Source organism: Pseudophryne corroboree, chromosome 7, assembly GCF_028390025.1.
Source record: "Pseudophryne corroboree isolate aPseCor3 chromosome 7, aPseCor3.hap2, whole genome shotgun sequence".
Taxonomy (NCBI): Eukaryota; Metazoa; Chordata; class Amphibia; order Anura; family Myobatrachidae; genus Pseudophryne; species Pseudophryne corroboree.
The window spans coordinates 333,928,817-333,951,348 of record NC_086450.1 but is presented as its reverse complement, the minus strand read 5'-3'; the positions used below and the strand labels follow the sequence as shown (position 1 = coordinate 333,951,348).

Genomic DNA, 22,532 nt, shown 5'->3' with positions numbered 1-22,532 from the left:
AGTTGCAGATCAGCATCTTGGAGTTACGGACAATCCGGTATGCACTACTTCGGATTCAAACCATGGTTCAAGGTCATCCAGTGCGGATTCAGTCTGACAGCGCCTCAGCAGTTGCTTACATAAACAAGGAAGTAGGTACTCGAAGCTGATCCGCAATGAAAGAAGTCGCTCAGACTCTCACATGGGCGGAACATTGGTTCCTGGCCATATTCGCGATTCATATTCCAGAAATCGAGAACTGGGAAGCGGATTTCTTAAGCCGTCACACGATGCATCCGGGAGAGTGGGAGTTTCACCAGGAGGTGTTTCTGACTCTAGTAGCCCGGTGGGGGTTGCCCGATGTAGATCTGATGGCGTCTCGTCTCAATAATAATCTTCCTCTCTACGGGTCGCGTACTCAGGACCCTCAAGCAATTCTAATCGATGCACTGACAGCACCGTGGCACTTTCAACTGGGATATGTGTTTCCACCATTTCCACTGATTCCACGTCTGCTTAAACGCATTCAGTAAGAAGGTCTCCCAATCATTTGGGTAGCCTCAGCTTGGCCACGCTGACAGTGGTACATTCTGCGTCACAATATGGTCGTCAAGGAACCATTCCGACTCCCTCTGTGTCCGGATCTTCTGATTCAAGGACCAGGTCACCGCCCAGATTGGGTCGGCTGGCTTTGACGATTTGGTTCTTGAACCCAACCTTTTAAGGGAAAAGGGTTTTTTTCTCGTCTTGTTGTGTAGACGATGTCTCAGGCCAAAAAAAAACCAAAAAAAAACCGGTGACTTCTAGAGTATACCACCGAGTATAGCGTATTTACATTGATTGGTGTCAAAAGCGTGGTTTAACACCGGATTTGTTTCGTATTCCTCGTCGGTTTATACTTCCTTCAGGAGGGTCTCAATAAGGGTCTGAGACTTCTTCACTGAAAGGTCAAGTTTCTGACTTATCGGTTCTTTCTTTCAAAAGAGACTGGCTATCTTTCCAGAAGTTCAGACGTTCCTTCAGGGAGTTCTTCGGATTCAGCCACCTTTTGTTCCTCTGGTTCCCCCTTGGGACTGTAACTTAGTCTTTACGGCTCTTCAGTATTCTCCATTTGAGCTATTTGGAATCTGTAAAATTGCGGTATCTAACGTTCAAAAGTTGTCTTCCTATTGACAATTGCCTCCGCAGGGCGAGTGTCTGCATGGACAGCTCTTTCTTGCAGACCACCCTTGTTGAGGTTTCATGATAGCCGGGTGATTCTGCGAACAAAAACCTTCCTTCCTTACGAAAGTTGTGTCAGCGTTTCATCTAAATTAGGACATTGTCCCTCCAGCGTTTACTCCTCCTTCCGGGGAGGATTCCCATTTGGCTCTCTTAGATATGCTCAGGGCCTTACGGATTTATTTATCTTGTCCAAATCCTGTCGGTCGTACGGCTGCATTGTTAGTTTTTAATTGATGCGCCCAAACGAGATTGGTCGGCTTCCAAGAACACAGTGGCTCGTTGGGTGATTTCGCCATAAAAACAGTTTTCTGATATTTCAATTTCTGAATCGATTCCAGCTCATTCGAGTTGGAGCTTCTTGGGCTGCTCGCGGGAATGCATCTATTGAGCAGCTATGTAGGGCGGCGACTTGGTCGCCTGTGCATACGGTTCAAAAAGGGTTTACCGTTTTTTTCATATTTTCAATTTGGAAACTGCCTCTGTTGGGCGTCAAATTTTACAGACGGCTATGCCGTCTACTTCTCCCTCCTCTCATTAGCTTGCTTTGGGAAATCCCACAAGTAACTGCGCAGCGTCCCCCAGATGGATGAAAGAGAAATAGGGATTTTTGTTTACTTACCGTAAAATCTCTTTCTCTGATTCCATCTGGGGGACGCTGCGATCCCTCCCATATGGTTGTCTGGTTTAACCAGTAAAATTTTTTCGGTCTATCTCCTTTGGCTTGGCTAAACGTTAACTGAGGTGCTGGCTGGGCAGGAAGGAGATGGGAGGGGTTAGAGGGGGGAGGGGTCAGTTCTTAATAGTTCTGTGCCAAACTCCACAACCACACACCTCTAACCCACAAGTAACTGCGCAGCGTCCCCCAGATGGAATCAGAGAAAGAGATTTTACGGTAAGTAAACAAAAATCCCTATTTTTTTATTACTTTTTAGTGGAAAATCTTTTGCACAAAGTTTTTGCTATTGTTTGAGCAGCAGCTTCTACTTTCCCCAGTAGCCTGTCATTTTTACTATACTGCAGAGGACGGTAGGCATGTGGCATTATCACTAATTAATAGACTGTGTAGCCTTTAGCATGAGAGAGGCTGTATGAATGGAGCAAGAGGTATCCCAGAGTGACAACTAGCTACTATAGTGGATAGACCATGTACTTAGTGATTTCAGAACTGTGAGGACAAACTAATTTTATATTGACCATAAAATCCTCCATCATGGCTTTGTTCCGTCACGGACAGGGACCTACAATGCTTTGCAGTGCAATCACTCAATCATCGGAAAAATAATTGAATCTTCCACAAGATCAGATAGATGGGCACTGTCACATAAATAAGGCACTTTGTTCATCTGTCATGTATGTGTCTGTCCGCTTTGTATTTTCATTCTTCCACAATTCCGGCGGAGCTCATATATTTCTAGCTAAAATAGTGGTTTTATGTGTTTTAGAATGTTATCCAGCTACAGTGTTATAGATTGCATGAAAGTGCTTTGTAATCCTGTCCATTATTAGTTTTGTGTGTCAGATTTACAGAGCTTAGGCTCCGCTCCAGTCCTCATGTGCCTGTAATAGGTCAAGTGGTTACGATTTATTTGCTGGCGCTCACAAATGTCAGTCATCAGGAATGAGCCACTGACTCTTATCAGGTTTATTGTTAAAGTATCACACAGGGATAAAAGGAAAATAACACATCTGATCCGGTTGGGATCCCTGAGCTGTAGAGTTTAGTTAAGTTAAATACTGGTTTACTTTGCCATTTATAATGATTAGGTTTGTTGCGTCTTGAAAGCTGATAAACATTAAACATGTAATATTTATTTTGTACTAATTTTGTTTCTTCAGTAGGATTCAAAATGTTGGAGAACAGGGTAACATGGCACTGCTGGGACATAGTCTAGCAGCATATATCTCCGTGCTGGACAAAGACAGACTCCGAAAACTGACCACTAGGATTTTATCAGATACCACTCTGTGGCTCTGCAGACTGTTCAGGTATATCCGGCAATTTAGTCCTGAGTATGGTGGCTAATCCTGGGTTCGGGATCGGCGGGATCCCGGGGTTTAGGGCCAAAAACGGCCGGTATTCAATCCCGGGATTGGAAGATCCAATCCCGGGGATTGAGGGATCAGCGTTGAGCGTCCACAGGACGCTCCGATGCTGCCCGGCTTCCTCCTTCCGGCTCCCCAGCGCAGCATGAGAGGTCATGCTGCACCGTCACACGCCGCTGGGAGCCGCCAGGGGAAAGCGGAGGATGTTCTCCACCCGCCTCCCCGGTATATGGTGAGTTATGTGTGAGGGGGAAGCCACATAGTTAAAAGCCAATCCCGGGAATCCCGGGATTGGCCATTTTTCAATCCCGATACCCGGGATTGAAAAAATGGCCCGAGATTGGCTTCCCTAGTCCTGTGTTTGTTACAGACATGATGGAAACTACCCTGTAAATATGGCTCTGTTCAGACCGATAGGCTAAAACAAATCTTAGGATATAGGACTAGTCTCAGATTACACTTAATGTCGTATTTCTACTGCCGGAATCCCAACCGCCGGGATCCTGACCAGTTTTAAAAGTGTGCCGCTAAGAAGTAGCCCATACATAGACAATTCATCAGAAGGCACACAGCAGCTTAGTGTTTCATGATATGAGTGTGTTTGCCGGTGAGCTCAGGGCTGCGTGTGATATCTACAGAGTGAGAAGGGAAATTGAGGCAGGCAGGGAGCCACACACTGAGAGTTATGGGGATCAGATATCGGGAAGGGGGGGGGGGGGGGATTCCCAGTTCTCCTGATGCCTGGGTTTGGGGATAGGAGAAATCCAATGTGTTGGAAATCCTCAATTTGCGGATTCCAGCTAAAGGTGGATTCTCAGATGTATCGTCAGTCATTGATGTCCGCAGATCTGCATTTTTGCTTGGTACCGTTAAAATGGGGAATTGGCCCATATATGTATGGGTCCCATTAGATAATAGAAGACCTACTGTAGGATCGCTAACAAGGATAAAACATTGTAGGCTGTGAAGGGGTGATGGAAAATGTAAATTCATCTAGACATTCCTATACAGAAACTCCTATTTAAACCGGTCATCTGATTGTTTGGAAAGGGAGCTTGGAATTTCAGCACACAAGGACCACCTTCTATATTTTCTTCCAGATATGAAAATGGTACTGCCTATTACCATGAGGATGATCGGGAGGGTCTTCTGAAAGTGTGTAGACTTATCATCCACTCTCGCTATGACGACTATACCACGGAAGGATTTAATGTTCTCTTTAACAAACAGCCCGTCATTTATATGAGTGCAGCTTCTAGGCCTGGACTAGGCCAGTACCTCTGTAACCAGGTACGATGCCGTCTGTGATTATTTTTAAAAAGCGGTTTATTTGTTTTTTGTTTTGTTAGGGAAACATATGCTTGTTGATGCACTTAAAGTATTACTATATCCAAAACAAAATAAATTATTGGAATTCGTGGAGTAAAACCTGTTCATAACTAGGGTTCATACCTTAGTGGCTGGACTAAATTTCATGTTTAGATGATGCTATAGGGGTACTTTTATAGTGTTCGTGCATTGATAGTGCTTTCTATTTGTAGTATATTAGCACAGCCTTGTAAATATATATATTTTTATTTTGGGCATTGTATAGGGGGAAAAAAACACTTTTCCATTATTCTTCCCATAATTCCTATAACAAAATTAGGGGAACCCTAGTCCTGAACCCCAATGTGGTAGTTGGGCCAATTTGGGGGGTTGATTTAAAGAAGGTGACTGTACAGATATGGTCCCCATCAGCACATAGTGTTGATACACTGTCCAACTGGAGCAGGAAGACTGCAGTATGTCTCCAGGTGAAACAAAGTTCATATTCAAGTTTTCTAGAGTATGGCCCAGTATGTTATAGGATCTATAGGAAGGAAGTCAAAATTCCTACAAAACCTTCATCATGGAGAAGCTAAACCTATAAAGTGTTATATGGCTGAATTGTTTGCCACTAGATGGACATACAGTATCTGCTAGAGCAGAGTTTCCTAAACTCCACCATTACAGTCCAGGTTTTATGGATATCCATGGTTGAGCACTGTTGACTTAATTAGTACCTCAGTCAGTCTGATTTAACTATCTGTATTCAAGCATGGATATCCTTACAAAATTGTGCTAGAGATCATTACATACTTCAGATTTCTGTGGTCGTCCTGTAGAGTTAATAACATGCAATCTATAGTGAGTGATGCAGTTTTTCCTCTTTAAATTATAAATAACTATAATAGAGAGCGCAAACATAAATAATAATGAAAACAATTTATTTGTTATACACTTACCTTCTGAAGAAACCGACACCAGCTAAGTCGGAGAAACGCGTCAAGGGGCTGTGATACGGAGTTACGGAGCCGCAAAATTATTTCCTCATATCCAGGACATTTCTACCCAGCTGCATTTAAGACCTTCCAGTGCTTATCCAGGTGCGCCTCACTGTTGTGATTTATAGCTCGGCTTGCTGCCACTTCTTCAAGTGCCGTCCGGTCCTTGTGCGATAGGACCCGGCACCAATGTTAAACATCCACCGCCGCTGCAGCCGTTTCGTCCTTGTGCAATAGGACACGGCAATAAGAACTGCATGTATGGTGAGAATATACCCCAACAACGGCAGAGGGGTGTTACAATTACGTTGCTAAAGAAGTAAAAATCACCTTTTGTTGGTGAATTATTGCGCACCACTGCACCTATACTGGTACCATCTAATGAGGCAACTTACAATACAATAGGCACTTCATATAATAACTGGGATTTAGCTGATCAATAATTGTCTTGGATACCTAGGAACTCTTTTTTCCGTTTTGAGAGTACTGGATCAATTACCACAGGAGTTAAAAAGGGATTTTATCAATATATTTATGCCAATTCATTATTTATATAATATGTGGTATATATGGTATGATATGATCTAGAGTTTCTCTACATTGGCACATGGCTCTCTAGCTCTGTTTTATATGTTTAATTCAATATAAATATATGCTGTGTATAACAAATAAATTGTTTTTATTATTATTTATGTTTGCGCTCTCTATTATAGTTATTTATAATTTATTTGGATACCTAGGTTTAACAGAATACCTTCTGAGAGCAGCATTTATTAATTATTAATAGAGTGGTCTTATTTCTAATAGCGCCTGTATTGATTTTCCGTCTAGGATTATCTTTTTAATTTTGTTTTTCCTCTTTCCCTAGCTTGGACTTCCTCTGTCATGCTTGTGTCGCGTGCCTTGCAATACAATGTTTGGATCGCCGCATCAGATGGTAAACTTCTAATAACAGAATTCAGTGATGTCTAATCACAGTCATTTTTCTTTTCCGTATTTCAGCCATAATGTTATACATACATAGGGCTAGATTCAAATGTTGTTCCTCCGGCAGCCACTAGACAGCGCCCAAATGGAGCTATTCAGTTGTATCTCCGTTCGGGCGCAATGACTGCTGGCGTTTGATTTTCAGCTTGCACCCCCCTAGGATGGCCAGCTGAAATGCACAAAAAGTGACCTGTTTAGGTGCCCAAACAGCACTTTTTTGCGATAACACCCAGCACTTTGGTTGGGTTTAGCTGCTTTATGCAGCTACAACCAACCTTTATGTGCATGATCAGCGTGAAAACAAAATAACTGAATTGCGCCCCGCGATCTCCCGTCACTATTGATGCCTATAATGAAGGAGAGTAGTGTTTTCATTAAATGTAAACATCCTAGACGTACCTAATCATAGCTAGACTATCTCATATCTCAGTGCTATGCGATAAGTAGTGAAGGCCCACACACAGTAAATGTAAAAACATGTTGGTGAGCAATATAAAATATGATGTTGACAATAGATTTCCTTTTACCATATTGTAACTGTGTGTAATTATTTATATTTCTCTTACATACATTTTGGGGGACACTACTAACCTTGGGTTATAGAGGGTGCAATGCAGGATTTTGTACAGTGCATTTGTAATGTAGCTTCTCCCCTATATGATCCGTCTTTGCAATAGCTCCTTTGTGTTTTTGGAGTGTTTTGGCAAGAGAGGTGCACTACAGATGGCGGCCTACACAGTCTATCGCTTAATTTTCCTTTTTTTTTTCTTTTAGTGCTGATCCAATTGACAAAGTGGTACAGTGCAACATTCTCTCATTGTGATTTGTGTCATTAGTTGGAATTTGTCGTTCTGTTGCTGTCAATGTTTTTCTGGTACCTTAGGAGGCCAGTGAATTATGCAGCCACCGTCTTATCAGGCATAGCTTGGGTGGGGATCCGGATTGAAAGTCGACAGTAACTAGGTTGACAATGTCTAGGTCGACCGGGTCTTTAGGTCGACATGAGTTTTTCACAATTTTTTTCTTTTTTTGAACCTTTTCATACTTAACGATCCACGTGGACTACGATTGGAACGGTAATCTGTGCGAAGCGGTAGCGGAGCGAAGGCACCATGCCCGAAGCATGGCGAGCGAAGCGGTGCACTAATTGGGGTTCCCGGTCACTCTACGAAGAAAACGACACCAAAATAACATTAAAAACTCATGTCGACCTTTTGACCTGTCGACCTAAAGACCCTGTCGACCTAGACACCCTGTCGACCTAGTTACTGTCGACCAATAGTGGTCGACCTAGTTACTGTCGACTTTCAATACCACACCCGCTTGGGTGCTCGGACAGGATTATGTCTCTACACTTTCAAGGCCCTGTGACTAGATTTTCCATGTTGGCGAAAGCTTTCTGGACATTGCAGTATAGAATCCTAGCTGGGTGGATTCTTGTCTACACTTTTAAAATGTCAATGTATGGTGGTCTGTCTCCAGAGTAGTCGGCTTTAATTAATATTTTTTTGTCTTGCACAGCTTTGCTGAGTGTACCCTCCCCTACGGATAGCTTTGTGATGTACCTAACGTGAGTAGTGTCCCCCAAAGGAGGTGCAAGAGAAAATAGGATATTTGTACTAACTGTTAAATCCTCTTCTCTAAATCCATTTGGGGGACTCTCCGTCCCACCCTGCATAGCTCTTTGGCCACCATAAATATTCAGATTATATTGGCTTTTTGAGAAACGTTTTAAGGAACTATTGCACAGAGGGGGTTAAATAGGGGAGAAGCTACATTACAAAAAAGTTATAGCAGTTTGAAAACCAAATCCTTCATTGCACTCTCTATACTCTGAGGTTAGTCGTATCCCCCAAGTGGATTTAGAGAAAAAGGTTTAACTGCAATTACCAATTATCTATACTACTCTGCAAAAGTTTTAGGCAGGTGTGGAAAAAAATAGTGCAAAGTAAGAATGCTTTCAAATATAGAAGTGTTAATAGTTTCTTTTTAGTATTTTAACAAAATGCAAAGTGAATGAACAGAAGAGAAATCTAAATCAAATCAATATTTGGTGTGGCCATCCTTTGCCTTTAAAACAACATCAGTTATTATAGGTACACTTGCACAAAGTCAGGGATTTTGTAGAATTATAGTCAGGCGTATGATTAACCAGTCCTATCAAACAGGTGATGATAATCATCATTTTCATATGTAGGTTGAAACAGTCATTAACTGAAACAGCTGTATAGGAGGCTTAAAACTGGATGAGGAACAGCAAAACTCTGCAACAAAGGTGAGGTTGTGGAAGACTGTTTTATGTCATAGATCATAGGTGATACACCATGGCAAGACTGAGTGCAGCAACAAGACACAAGGTAGTTATACTGCATCAGCAAGCTGTCCCTAGCAAAGATTTAAAAGCAGACAGGTTTCCTGATTTGCTGTTCAAGCTTTTTTGAAGAAGCACAAATAAATGGGCAGTGTTGAGGACCATAGACGCAGTGGTCGGCCAAGGAAACTTAGTGCATCAGATGAAAGACGCATCATGCTTACTTCCCTTTTGAAATCGAAAGATGTCCAGCAGTGCCATTAGATCAGAACTGGCAGAAACCAGTGGGACCCATGTACACCCATCTACTGTTTGGAGAAGTCTGGCCAGAAGTAGTCTTCATGGAAGAATTGCTGCCAAAAAGCCGTATCTTTGATATGGAAACAAGACCAAGCAACTCAACTATGCATGAAAACACAGGAACTGTGGTGCAGAAAAATGGCAGCAGGTGCTCTGCACTGATGAGTCCAAGGCAGTTTGTTCGCCAAATGGCCGGAGAGCGGTACAATGAGTGTCTGCAGGCAACAGTGAAGCATAGAAGAGGTTCCTTGCAAGTATGGGGCTGCATTCCAGCAAATGGAGTTGGGGATATGATCAGGATTAATGGTTGTAGTCAATGCTGAGAAATAGAGGCAGATACTCGTACTTCATGCAATACTATCTCAGAGGCGTCTGATTGGCTCCAGATTTTATTCTGCAGCAGGACAACAACCTCAAACATACAGCCAATGTCATTAAGAACTATCTTAAGTATAAAGAAGAACAAGGAGTCCTGGAAGTGATTATATGGCCCCCACAGAGCCCTGACCTCAACATCATCGAGTCTTTCTGGGATTACATAAAGAGACAGAAGAATTTGACAAGGCTGCACCCACAGAAGATCAGTGGTTCGTTCTTCAAGATGTTTGGAAAGACCTCTCTGCTGAGTTCTTTCATAAATTGTGTGCAAGTGTACCTAGAAGAATTGATGCTGTTTTGAAGGCACAGGGTGGTCACACTAAATATCGATTTGATTTAGATTTCTCATCTGTTCATTCACTTTGTATTTTTTTACTTGATAAAAATAACCCTTCTATTTTTTAAAGACTTCTTACTTTGCAGCATTTTTTTCACACCTGCCTAAAACTTCTGCACAGTACTGTATATCACATCTCTAATTTGAAGCTGATGGGTTGAAAAAATTGGTAGAACTTTGGTATTGTGGGGGAGATGTACTATCAATTGATAAGTGACAAATGCACCAGATCCAGCACTGTTTATAACACTAACATTGATCGGTATAGATTAATGCATTCACTTTAGAGAAAATCACTTCTGTATGGTCTCTGCATACATGTACGGACATTGCCGTAGCCATACAGTTGTATGGCGATAGTACTCCAGCAGCTCTTGTTAAACGATAAGATCATTATTATGGCTTATTGTTGTTTTACACATCGGCAGGATTATCTGATGGTAGGTGTACAGATTCTATGGTGCCTGACTGGGTGCATCCTCCTACATCGGCAGTATTATCTGCTGGTAGGTGTACAGATCCCATGGTGCCTGACTAGGTGCATACTCACACATAGGCAGTATTATCTGATGGTAGGTGTGCAGATTCTATGGTGCCTGACTGGGTGCATCCTCACACATCAGCAGGATTATCTGCTGGTAGGTGTACAGAGCCCAGTGGTGCGTGACTGAGTACATCCTCACACATCAGGATTATCTGCTGGTAGGTGTACAGAGCCCAGTGGTGCCTGACTGAGTACATCCTCACACATCAGGATTATCTGCTGGTAGGTGTAAAGAGTCATATGGTGTCTGCTAAAGAGTTCTGCTAATGAGAGCTTGCAGTTTTAGTGAGACCTCGTGCGTGTGCCTAGGGCCAGCAAGGAGGCATGGCCTAGCTTACCAGCATTATAATGATGTGCTATTGGACTTGCTGAGATTGCTGGAGTAGGGGTGTGTGTTTTTCCCCCCACTGTGGCGGCTGTGATGTTAATACATCTTAGCGTTATTGATTCCTGTTTCACCTCAGTAAGAGTCGACCACCAGTGTCAGTGATCACCATTCCAGAGAGTTCCAACAACACATCTACAGTTTCCAAACCCTTCTGTTATTTCCTATGCTTACTCTTCACATTACACCTCATTGTGAAAACATACAGACTCCTGAAAGCCAACCCGAGAACATTATCCACAATCAAAAATGTAGAACAGTAGAAGAGATAGAAAAAAGCAAAAAGGCACACAGGGATGCAGAGGACACACAGAAAGAAAAAAAAAAAACACTGTAGAGGAAAAAAGATGAGGTCATCCCAAAAAGTACAGTGGTAAAAATGAAATGGAAAACTGCATTGCTGAGGATAACCTATTTAGAGTAAAATCAAGTTCTGAGGAGGAAGAGAGAGAGATAAAGTAAGAGGGCTGAAGATACAGGGGAGGAAAGAGAGCAAGAGCGAAAACCCAAGCAGTACTAGGGACGGAATACAGTTACAATACCGGCTGTTGGGATCCCGGCATTCAGGAGACAGACACCAGAAGCCCGACAGCCGGCAAAAGACTGCTGGCCGGAATCCCGACAACTGCTGGTTATTCCCACTCACTTGGTGGGTCCACGCCACTAACCGAGTGGGAATATAACCTGTTGCAAAGGAAGTGAGCCAATGGGCCAGCAGCGTGGTGAGCGAAGTGAGCATGGGAGAGGACTCTCTGCCGGGATTCCGACAGGTGGGATGCTGCTGTCTGTATACTGACAACCGGCATCCAGTCTGCTGGTAGATCATATGTATACTCTAGGGACAACATCTGTGCATGTGTATGGATAAACAAAGTGTTTGTTTGTTTCTTTTAGTAAGCTTTCAATAACTTTTTGGAAAGTTCCAAAATGCTATTTAATTTAACTACTAGTGTAGTGCCTGTCGTGCAGCTATTGTGAGACTGCTTTAGAACATAAGTCACTCCTTTACATCATGCATGATAAAGAATGAAAGTCATTCGAATGGTATAATCAATTTCTTATATCCTTGTACTTCCAGGATGTAGCCTTACTGGATCGGCTTCTAAAAGATGACATCCAGTCTGGAAAGCTGCCTCTCCTCCTGGTGGCCAATGCTGGTGTGTTAATCTCCATTCTAGTTCTGTTTAAAAAAAAAAAAAAGAAACACATTTATTGTTGCTAACTATAATGAAATGCTACGTAATTAAACATTATTGCATCAAATGTGGTTCTAGATGCTGGAATGTATAAAGCAGTTTGTGTTTTATTAGCCTGGAATAGACAAAAGGATTTTAATCAATGTAGAGCCTGAATAAGTCCTTTGTGAGGTTCTATCTGTGCAGATTTCCGATTGTACAGTACAGAGACATAGCTTATTTCATGCGTGCAACTTTATGGGGTGAGATTTCCATGCCTGCGTATCCCACAATGTATTAGTTGTCAGGTTATGTCACAATGGGTGTGGTTCATAGGGTCGACAGTAAGCAAGTCGACACACAAAATAGGTCAACACAAGCATTAGGTCGATATGACAAAAGATCGACATGAGGTTTTATTAAAAAAAAATAAATTGTGTTTTCGTTATAGAGTGACTGGAAACCCCAATTAGTGCACCGTGTGCCCGTTCCCAATTGTAGTCCACGTGGATCGTAAAGTATGCAAAAGTAAAAAAACAAACAAACATATTTTTTTTAAATCGTGAAAAACTCATGTCGACCTTTTGTCATGTCGACCTAGTGACCGTGTCGACCTAGAAATCCTGTCGACCTAGAGACCGGATACCGTCAGATCCTGGCTGCTAATTGAATTTTCCCCTTATACTGTATGACATCCAGGTCACCACTGCTTAACCACTTGTGTAATATCTCACTATTGCCATTGTAGTACAGAGAAAGTATACCTTGTGCACATGCAATATCTCCTATCAGTAAAATATGAACTAATGAAAGTTTGCTAACTCGTGACCTGTATATAATTATGCTGGATAATCCCTTGTACTTTCCAGGTACTCCGGGAGCAGGGCACACTGACAAGCTGGGGAGACTAAAAGAGCTGTGTGACCAGTACAGTATATGGCTGCATGTAGAGGGGTAGGCTAAACCCTATTTGTTCTGTTTTATTTTCATACTCATTGGTGTTTTAAATACACTGTCATTTTCCATTTCCAGTACAAAGTACTAGAATATTTTTCTGCAGCAGGTTACATTGGTTTCCACAGGGAAACATCGGGGGTAGAGTGGATCTTAATCCAGAGACCAACAGGCTAAAGCAGGGGTGAGGAACCTTTGGCCGTCCAGCTGTTTTTGAACTACACATACCAGCATGCCCTGCAAAGGTTTTGCTATTTGGCCATGCTAAAACTATTGCAGGGCATGCTGAGAGATGTAGTTCAACAACAGCTGGAGGGCCAAACGTTCCCCATCCCTGGGCTAAAGCTTTAGGCTGTCCCAGGATGCATTGGGGCCTTCTCTATAACCCTGCCTCCAGGCACTGTGAGCTCCGTTTCAGTTGGTGTCTGCAGCAGCAGGTCACTTAACAGGTGGCTGAAAAAGCTTTTTCTGACGGAAAATTTCTTCAAAACTGGGCTGTCAGTGCTGTATGTCATGGTGACACTTCAGTGCTGCAGCTCCATCACCTCCCAAGCGGCGTCGCATACTCCCGCTGCCTGTTCCTAGGTACTTGCGGCAGAGACGCTCCGGCTTTAGGCATATGGTCGCAGTCGCTCTCCTGGTTTGCGTGGCTGCTATGGGGACGAGGTAAAATTGTCCCCCAGGCAGGACCTGCCATTAAATCGCTTTCCATCCGCGACCTAGGGAGACGGGTTGCTGCGCTGGCGTGGACACTGTCACTGAGAAGGGACCCCACTAGACCACCAGGGCAATAGAGCACAGGTCGGGTTTACTAACGCCCCATTTAATAAGGCTCGCTAGCATCTGGGGTTGAAGTTCAGCATAGGGGAGCTGGCGCTTGACCTGTAGCCTCTCCCCGGCCCAGGGCGCCATCTCTGAGCAAATTTTCCCGCCCTGGAGCTGCCTCTCACTCTCCCTCACTCCCTGACTGAGACACTGGGCGCCATCTTATAAGCACTGTTGCGGCTAGTCTCTGGAACTGCAGGGCAAGGTCTCTGGAACTGCAGGGCAAGGTCTCCCTTGTAAAGCTGCCTGTATACAGCGCTGTGACTTTACAAACACTTGAGTATTCTACATGTCTTTATATAGACAGCGTTAGTTAAGAAAAAGTGTACCTATTACAGGATATATCGTACAAGTATTCTGATATATACCTCCGTTCTAGGACCGTGCTGTGTTTTATTTATATATGTATCTGTACATATACTAGTCCAGTGCAGTTTTATTGTCATAATAATTATCTGCATTGCCTGTGGACTGTGTGTGCCTGTATCTGCTGGGTGGTTTCACTTTCAGTGTTTCCCAGATATATCTATCACTATATTCTGTACCCTAAGGGACTAGGGTGGTCATTCCGAGTTGTTCGCTCGTTGCAGATTTTCGCTATATTGCGATTAATCGCTTACTGCGCATGCGCAAGGTTCGCAGAGCGCATGCGGTTAGTTATTTTACACAAAAGTTAGGTATTTTACTCACGGCATAACGAGGATTTTTCATCGTTCTGGTGATCGGAGTGTGATTGACAGGAAGTGGGTGTTTCTCGGCGGAAACTGCCCATTTTATGGGTGTGTGTGAAAAAACGCTGCCGTTTCTGGGAAAAACGCGGGAGTGGCTGGAGAAACGGGGGAGTGTCTGGGCGAACGCTGGGTGTGTTTGTGACGTCAAACCAGGAACGAAACTGACTGAACTGATCGCAGTGGCAGAGCAAGTCCCGAGCTACTCAGAAACTGCAAAGAAATTTATATTCGCAATTATGCGAATCTTTCGTTCGCAATTCTGCAAAGCTAAGATTCACTCCCAGTAGGCGGCGGCTTAGCGTGTGCAATGCTGCTAAAAGCAGCTAGCGAGCGAACAACTCGGAATGAGGGCCCAGGTGCGTCAGAGTCATATATATAGTGCGTCATAGTATTTCCCCTTTACGTGTACTCTGTCACATAATACTGGATTTATTTGCTGGTGTTGTGTACTGTGTCTACAGTCACATTCTAGCAGATTTATTTGCAGGTATTGTACTCTGTCTGGCTTTATCGTACTAATTCGCTCTGTCGTTGCATTTGTGTACAATGTCAACAAGAAGGGCAGTAAGTCTGTGGTCGCTCCTGCATCATGCAGAGCATGCGCCAAAGATTTATCAGAGGAGGAAGCTGTGTATGATAGTCTGTGTACTATGTATCATACATCTCCCAGCCAGTCCGCAGCTCCTGTAACCAATCAGGAGCCACCCTGGGCTGCGTTCACAAACCTTCTGGGTACTGGTGGAATGCCTTACGTCCCCTATGGGACCACCTGTGCCATTACAGCCACAAATTGTCCATATGGTTAATCTGCCTAGGGAGGAACATTTGTCTAACCAGTTGCAGCAATTAAATCATTCCTTGGTCAGACAAAAATCTATTCCAGGTCACTCTAGTGTCTCTGGGTCATCTAAGCGGGCTGCTTCCTCCTCACAATCCACAAATCTCTCAGAGGTTTCATCTGAAGAGGAGGGGGAGCATACTGTCCTGTCAGACACTGAATCAGGTGTTTCTGATGAGGATTCTCCATTGCAAATTGATATCCCTGCCCTTGTGATTGCTATTAAGCAAATCCTACAAATCACTGATGATGAGGATTCCGCTACTGTTGCTAAGGAAACTGATATGTTAAAATTGCAGGAGTTGGTTAAAAATCTATTACCCCAGTCTGACCGTTTGGTGGACATCAGGCAGGTGCCCTGGTCTAATCCAGGGAAGAAATTCCCTTTGTCTAAACGGGCCTTGGCTCGCTATCCTCTCCCTGCAGAGTTATGTAACAAGTGGGAAAATTCACCACCGGTGGATTCCCATGTCACCCTCGTAGTGGTGTCGTCCACTCTGCCTGTCACCACTGTCACTTCACTGAAGGAACCGACAGATAAGCATGTGGGGGATGCCTGCAATCTATTTACTCCCTTACAGGTGCTGTATATAGACCCACTATTGCAGCCTCTTGGGCTGCAAAAGGAATTGAAGCATGGGTTCAGGCAATAGAGAAAGAGCTGCCCTAGTATATATCTGTCAATACCCGTCTCACATTACCACCGCCGCTTATTACATTCAGGAGGCGTCCTCTGAGGCCGGTGTGTTTGACAGCCAATGTGTCGACTACATCTGTCCTGGCTCGCCATATTCTGTGGTTGAGGTCATAGAAGGTAGACCTAGACTCCAAAAAGACCTTGGAGGTACTCCCCTTTAAGGGGTACATTTTGTTTGGGAAGACCTAAATAAATTGGCGCCTGCTAAGACTGCCTCTCTCCCAAATACTAACCCTTCTGCACAGAAGGCTAAAGGTACCACTTTTCGTTCCTTTCAGCCAAAAGGAAAAGCAAAAGGTCAGGCATACACGAGACAATCTCGTGCTCCCAAAACCACGAAGTCCCCAGGTTTGGGAGGCTGACTTCTGCAGTTAACCCAGGTATTGTTAATGACCACTTCAGATGCGTTGGTGCAAGAAGTTGTCTCTCACGGGTACGCAGTCTCCTTCAAGAGACGTCCCCCATGCCAGTTTTGCACCCCGGTTATCCCTTTGGATCCGTTAAAGGCGCAAGTTTTGCAAAAGGTTGTGATTTCTTTCCTGAATACAGGAGTGGTAGTGCCAGTTCCTCTGGCCCAGAGAGGCAGAGGTTACTACTAGTCCCTGTTTCTAGTTCTGAAACCCAATGGGTCTATCCGGCCTATACTCAACCTCAAATCACTGAACAAGTTTGTGAGAGTGTCCAAGTTCCGTATGGAAACATTGCGCTCAATTATACTGGCTATGGAACCCGGAGACTATATGGTATCCCTGGATATACAGGATGCGTACCTGCATATACCTATTGCCATGTCGCATCAGTGGTATCTGTGGTTTGCTATTGGCAACCTCCACTATTTTCAGCAAGGTCATGGCCGTAATGACGGCCTATCTCCGTCACCAGGGAGTCAGGATCCTGACGTATCTGGACGACTTGCTGATTCTGGCAAACTCCCATGATGTCCTCCTCAGTCATCTACAACTGACGGTAAGCTTCCTACAAGCCCACGGGTGGCTCATCATTTGGTAGAAATCCTCGCTGGTCCCAGCTAAGAGCATGGTGCACCTGGAGGCACTCCTGGACACATATAGTCAATGACTGTTTCTGTCTCCAGAAAAAGTCCTGAGACTTCAAGATGCTTCCTTTGTCACCCCAGAGTGTCGATACACTCGGTGATGCAAATACTTGGCCTGATGATGTCGGCATTCGACATGGTAGAGTACGCTCTATTTCATTCTCGCCCTCTGCAGAGGTTAATCCTTTCCAAGTGGGACGGCCTACCTCATCGGATCAGATCTCACATGATCACTTTGACTCAGAGGTTCGTCTGTTGCTGACCTGGTGGCTACAGGACCAACAATTGAGCAGGGGCTGTCCCTTCTGGATCCCCGACTGGGTACTGCTGATAGCGGACGCCAGTCTGAGGGCATGGGGAGCGGTTTTGGAACAACACTCTTTTCAGGGCGTTGGACCAAGGAGCAGTCACTCCTCCCAATAAACATTCTGGAGTTGCGGGCGGTGTTCAATGCATTGACTCTCGCCCTGCCTCTGGTACAGAACAGTCCGGTTCAAGTACGGTCAGACAGTGCCACTACGGTGGCATACATAAACCATCAAGGCGGCAGTCGAAGCCGCAGTGTTCATTCCGGGTGTCCTAAACTGGGAAGTGGACTTTCTCAGTTGCCAGGACGTGCATACCGGAGAGTGGAGTCTTCATCCAGAAGTCTTTCAACTGCTAGTGGACAAGTGGGGCCTACCAGACATAGATATATGTGACTAACATCTACCTTCTCTCTTACCTGTTCCTACATTGGACTGGTTAACGAAACTGAGCTCACAGTGCCTGGAGGCGGGGTTATAGAGGAGGCCCCAATGCATACTGGGACAGCCTAAAGCTTTAGCCTGTTGGTGCCTCTGAATCAAGATCCACTCTACCCCCGATGTTTCCCTGTGAAACCCAATGTACCTCGCAGAAAGAGAGTTAACAATTGTAAATCTACCATAACTCTCCTTTTACTTAACATGGATACATCCTATATCCACATGCCTGTAACGGGAGTTTAGAATTGTGAACTTTTATTCTAATTAATATTTTGCTATCTGTTTTCAGAAATCCTAAATCAGATAGGGCCTTAGTATTACCAGTTTCATTTTCTGTTATAATATTTTGGTGGTAAAGAAATCACCCAGCAAACGATCATCATGGCAATGTATTGCCCACATTTATTAGATCTTCCATGCAAGCTGATTTGCAGACTTTGGGGAGATCTGGTTACAAGTGATTAGTAATTGTGGCTGTAATGGCTTGTCTGAATATCAGTCTCCATACTAGCAGCACAGAGGGAGGTACAACAGTGCTGCCAATGTTTAATATTTATATCTGCACTGGACGACAACAGCTACCCCTTCTTTCCCATCCACTGCAGTTATCAAAAATGTTTTTAGCTGGAAGAAAATTGCTTTTTGTAATATCCATTGAAATATTTAAGGAGAAGATTAGAGTATGGCTGAAGAAAAGCAATAAATCTTTAATTGTATGACAACATATTTTATTTTTCTTCTCAGAGTAAATTTGGCAACCTTGGCGCTCGGTCATGTCAGTACTTCAGTGCTGGTAAGTTTTCTTGTTTCCACTATGGGTGGTATCCAATTAGCCGTGGTAATTTACCACAACTAATACACTCGCCTGGGGGCTATTCCCTAATGCTGGCACTTATTTGGAATTGATTTCACCCGCCTCAGGTAGATGAAGCCAAATCCCCGATACTTTACCATTTTTTACGTGAATAGTGCAGCGAAATTACATACGGTAGGTCCGCTGCTTTTGTCGGGACCTATGCATTTTCGCACACAAAAAAAAAACAGGTGTTTTTCTCATGAGGTAATTGGATAGGGGTAAGGAAAAAAAAGTGAAAAATGGGTTTGTTTTGCAGTTTTTATTCGCACCCCTATCCAATTACCATGGCTAATTGGATACCGCATTATACTTTCATTTTTGTTTGCAAGGTGATATTGTCTAAAAAGATCAATATACCCTGTACAGTACCACACACCTGCCCCATGGCCATCGGGGGAGTGGTTTAGAGCAGCATGTTCCATTTATTTATGTTTGTATACATTGCTAGTTACCAGGTACATTATGTTGTTTGTTGGATATAAATGTCTTGGATTTGCTGATGACAAATGCTACTATATTACATTGGAGGTGGAATTAGTCGTTGTTGCAAAATCCTTTTATATGTGTGTGTTTGTGACAAAGTGGTCAATCCAAATACCTGTGATTTAGTCATGAGTGTGTCTATATGCCAAACTTAGGGTACCGCCAAACTTATGGAATCTTGTTTGCAGCGCTATTGGGCTGTGTACTAAAATCTACGAATCTGGGCTAGATGGGGCCATGAGGTGGGTGAGTTCCAAGTCTACTGTCAGCGTTTACAATGCCATTGCAGTGGCAACTCCCCCTAGCGTGCAGGGGTGAGTTAAATGGATTGACCCTAAGTATTAGACTGTCTCCAGATACCTTAGCATAAGCTGTGAGTTAGTATATATATATTGTCCCTTTTGAGAAGTGTTTTCTCTAAGTTTTCATTTGGCTTAATAAAGGTACGTTTTGGTTTTACTCTTAATATATTTACTCCCCTTGTATTTCATAGTGCCTGCTCATCTTTCCCTATTTTATGTTCCCTTTTTGATAGTAAACACATTCAGTGTACAGTAAAGCAGCACATTTAATGTAAATATAATAATGGAGTGCTGTAAAGCAACAAAAGAAACAAATGCTAATGCATGGGAAAACTAGACTATAGTTATCCAGTCATTGGAGTCTACCAGTTTAGCCTTTGAGGCGGTCATGACATTCCAGTTAGCTGATATTAATGCTTACTTCCAAATAATGTTATGGGGTATATGCAATTGCGGTCGAATTCCCGAAAATGTCGAAAAACGGGACATTTTCACCCCAAAAAAAAATTCGACAATGCAATTCAGTACTTTCCGTCAAAAAAACGGACTTTCCAAATTCGACTTTTTGAAATTCGACATTTGTCAAATTCGACATTTCTGCAATGGTACAAATGCGGCAATTCGCCAAAAGTATATTCAATTGAAGTTTGGAAACTCGACAACAGTGCTTTTAGACAGTAAATTCGTCATTTTCAATCCGCCACACTTTGGTGGCGGAATCTAATAAAAAAATTTAAAAACATGTTTTTTTTTGGTGTTTTTTTTATTGGTCATAGCATATCTATTTATATTAGAAGGGATTATGTACTTGGTTTGTCTATTTTGGAGGCACAAGTATTATTTATATATTTTTAAAAATATTATTTTTTTAAATTTTTTATTTTTTTTAAATGGAATGGTAAAAATCAGAAAAAAATTGCGTGGGGTCCCCCCTTCTAAGCATAACCAGCCTCGGGCTCTTCGAGCCGGTCCTGGTACTAAAAATCCGGGGGGGGGAAAGACAGGGGATCCCCCATATTTTTAAACCCAGCACCGGGCTCTGCGCCTGGTGCTGGTGCAAAAAATACGGGGGACAAAAAGAGTAGGGGTCCCCCGTATTTTTTACACCAGCATCGGGCTCCACTAGCTGGACAGATAATGCCACAGCCGGGGTTCACTTTTATACAGCGCCCTGCGGCCGTGGCATTAAATATCCAACTAGTCACCCCTGGCCGGGGTACCCTGGGGGAGTGGGGACCCCTTCAATCAAGGGGTTCCCCCCCCCCAGCCACCCAAGGGCCAGGGGTGAAGCCCGAGGCTGTCCCCCCCCCCCCCCCCCCATCCAAGGGCTGCGGATGGGGGGCTGATAGCTTTGAGAAAATTGAAAGAATATTGTTTTTTCCAGTAGTACTACAAGTCCCAGCAAGCCTCCCCCGCAAGCTGGTACTTGGAGAACCACAAGTACCAGCATGCGGGAGAAAATCGGGCCCGCTGGTACCTGTAGTTCTACTGGAAAAAAAATACCCAAATAAAAACAGGACACGCACACCGTGAGAGTAAAACTTTATTTCACACATGTCGACACACACATACTTACCTATGTTCACACGCCGACCTCTGTCCACTTGTCCAAGTAGAATCCACGTGAACCTGTGAATAAAATTATACTCACCTGATCCAGTGTCCAGATTATAATCCACGTACTTGGCAAAAAAAACAAAATGAACACCCGGACCAAACGGACTGAAAGGGGTCCCATGTTTACACATGGGACCCCTTTCCCCGAATGCAGACACCCCCCAGTGACTGCTGTCACAGAAAGGTCTCTTCAGCCAATCAGCGAGCGCAACGTCCTGGCACTCTGCTGATTGGCTATGCGCGTCTGAGCTGTCAGACAACGCATCGCAAAGCCTCTCCATTATATTCAATGGTGGGAACTTTGCGGTCAGCGGTGAGGTCACCCGCGGTCAGCGGCTGACTGCGGGTAACCCCACCGCTGACCACAAAGTTCCCACCATTGAAACTAATGGAGGGAGCTGTGCGATGCGCTGTCTGCCAGCGGACGCGCATCCAGCCAATCAGGAGAGTGCCACGAAGTAGAGCTTCCTGATTGGCTTAAGAGACCTTTATGTGACAGCAGTCACGGGGGGGTCTCTGCATTCGGGGAAAGGGGTCCCATGTGTAAACATGGGACCCCTTTCAGTCCGTTTGGTCCGGGTGTTCGTTTTGTTGTTTTGCCAGACACTGGATTGAGGTGAGTATAATTTTATTCACAGGTACACCGTGGATTCTACTTGGACAAGTGGACCGAACGTCGTGTCAACATAGGTAAGTATGTGTGTGTGTCGACATGTATGTAATAAAGTTGTACTTTCAAGGTGTGCGTGTCCTGTTTTTATTTGGGTATTTTTTTCCCAGTAGAACTACAGGTACCAGCGGGCCCGTTTTTCTCCCGCATGCTTGTACTTGTGGTTCTCCAAGTACCAGCTTGCGGTGGAGGCTTGCTGGGACTTGTAGTACTACTGGAAAAAACAATATTCTTTCAATTTTCTCAAGGCTATCAGCCCCCCATCTGCAGCCCTTGGATGGGGGGGACAGCCTCGGGCTTCACCCCTGGCCCTTGGGTGGCTGGGGGGGGGACCCCTTGATTGAAGGGGTCCCCACTCCCCCAGGGTACCCCAGCCAGGGGTGACTAGTTGGATATTTAATGCCACGGCCGCAGGGCGCTGTATAAAAGTGACCCCCGGCTGTGGCATTATCTGTCCAGCTAGTGGAGCCCGATGCTGGTGTAAAAAATACGGGGGACCCCTACTCTTTTTGTCCCCCGTATTTTTTTGCACCAGGCGCAGAGCCCGGTGCTGGTTTTAAAAATACGGGGGATCCCCTGTCATTTTTCCCCCCGGATTTTTAGAACCAGGACCGGCTCGAAGAGCCCGAGGCTGGTTATGCTTTGGAGGGGGGACCCCACACAATTTTTTTTCGGGTTTTTTACCGTTTTTTTCGTTGTTTTAAAAATCGGATCAAAATCCGTCAAATCGGCCGTTTTTCGACAGCGGGACTGTCGAATCCGTTTTTTATTGAATATGTTGAATTCCGGC

At 44.1% G+C, this 22,532-nt stretch overlaps 1 protein-coding gene across 3 annotated transcripts in view; it reads left to right on the top strand.

The window, feature by feature from the left end:
• The window catches only part of PDXDC1 (pyridoxal dependent decarboxylase domain containing 1), a 409,736-nt gene that overhangs the window by 335,380 nt on the left and 51,824 nt on the right, over nucleotides 1–22,532 (top strand). For 2 of the 3 annotated variants that reach the window (XM_063934357.1, XM_063934355.1), the window contains 6 exons: nucleotides 3,040–3,189; nucleotides 4,347–4,536; nucleotides 6,421–6,489; nucleotides 11,873–11,951; nucleotides 12,839–12,923; nucleotides 18,559–18,607. In XM_063934357.1, the coding sequence (XP_063790427.1) occupies nucleotides 3,040–3,189; nucleotides 4,347–4,536; nucleotides 6,421–6,489; nucleotides 11,873–11,951; nucleotides 12,839–12,923; nucleotides 18,559–18,607 (622 nt within the window). The remainder of the gene's footprint in view (nucleotides 1–3,039; nucleotides 3,190–4,346; nucleotides 4,537–6,420; nucleotides 6,490–11,872; nucleotides 11,952–12,838; nucleotides 12,924–18,558; nucleotides 18,608–22,532) is intronic. The other variant, XM_063934356.1, reaches the window with a different exon arrangement.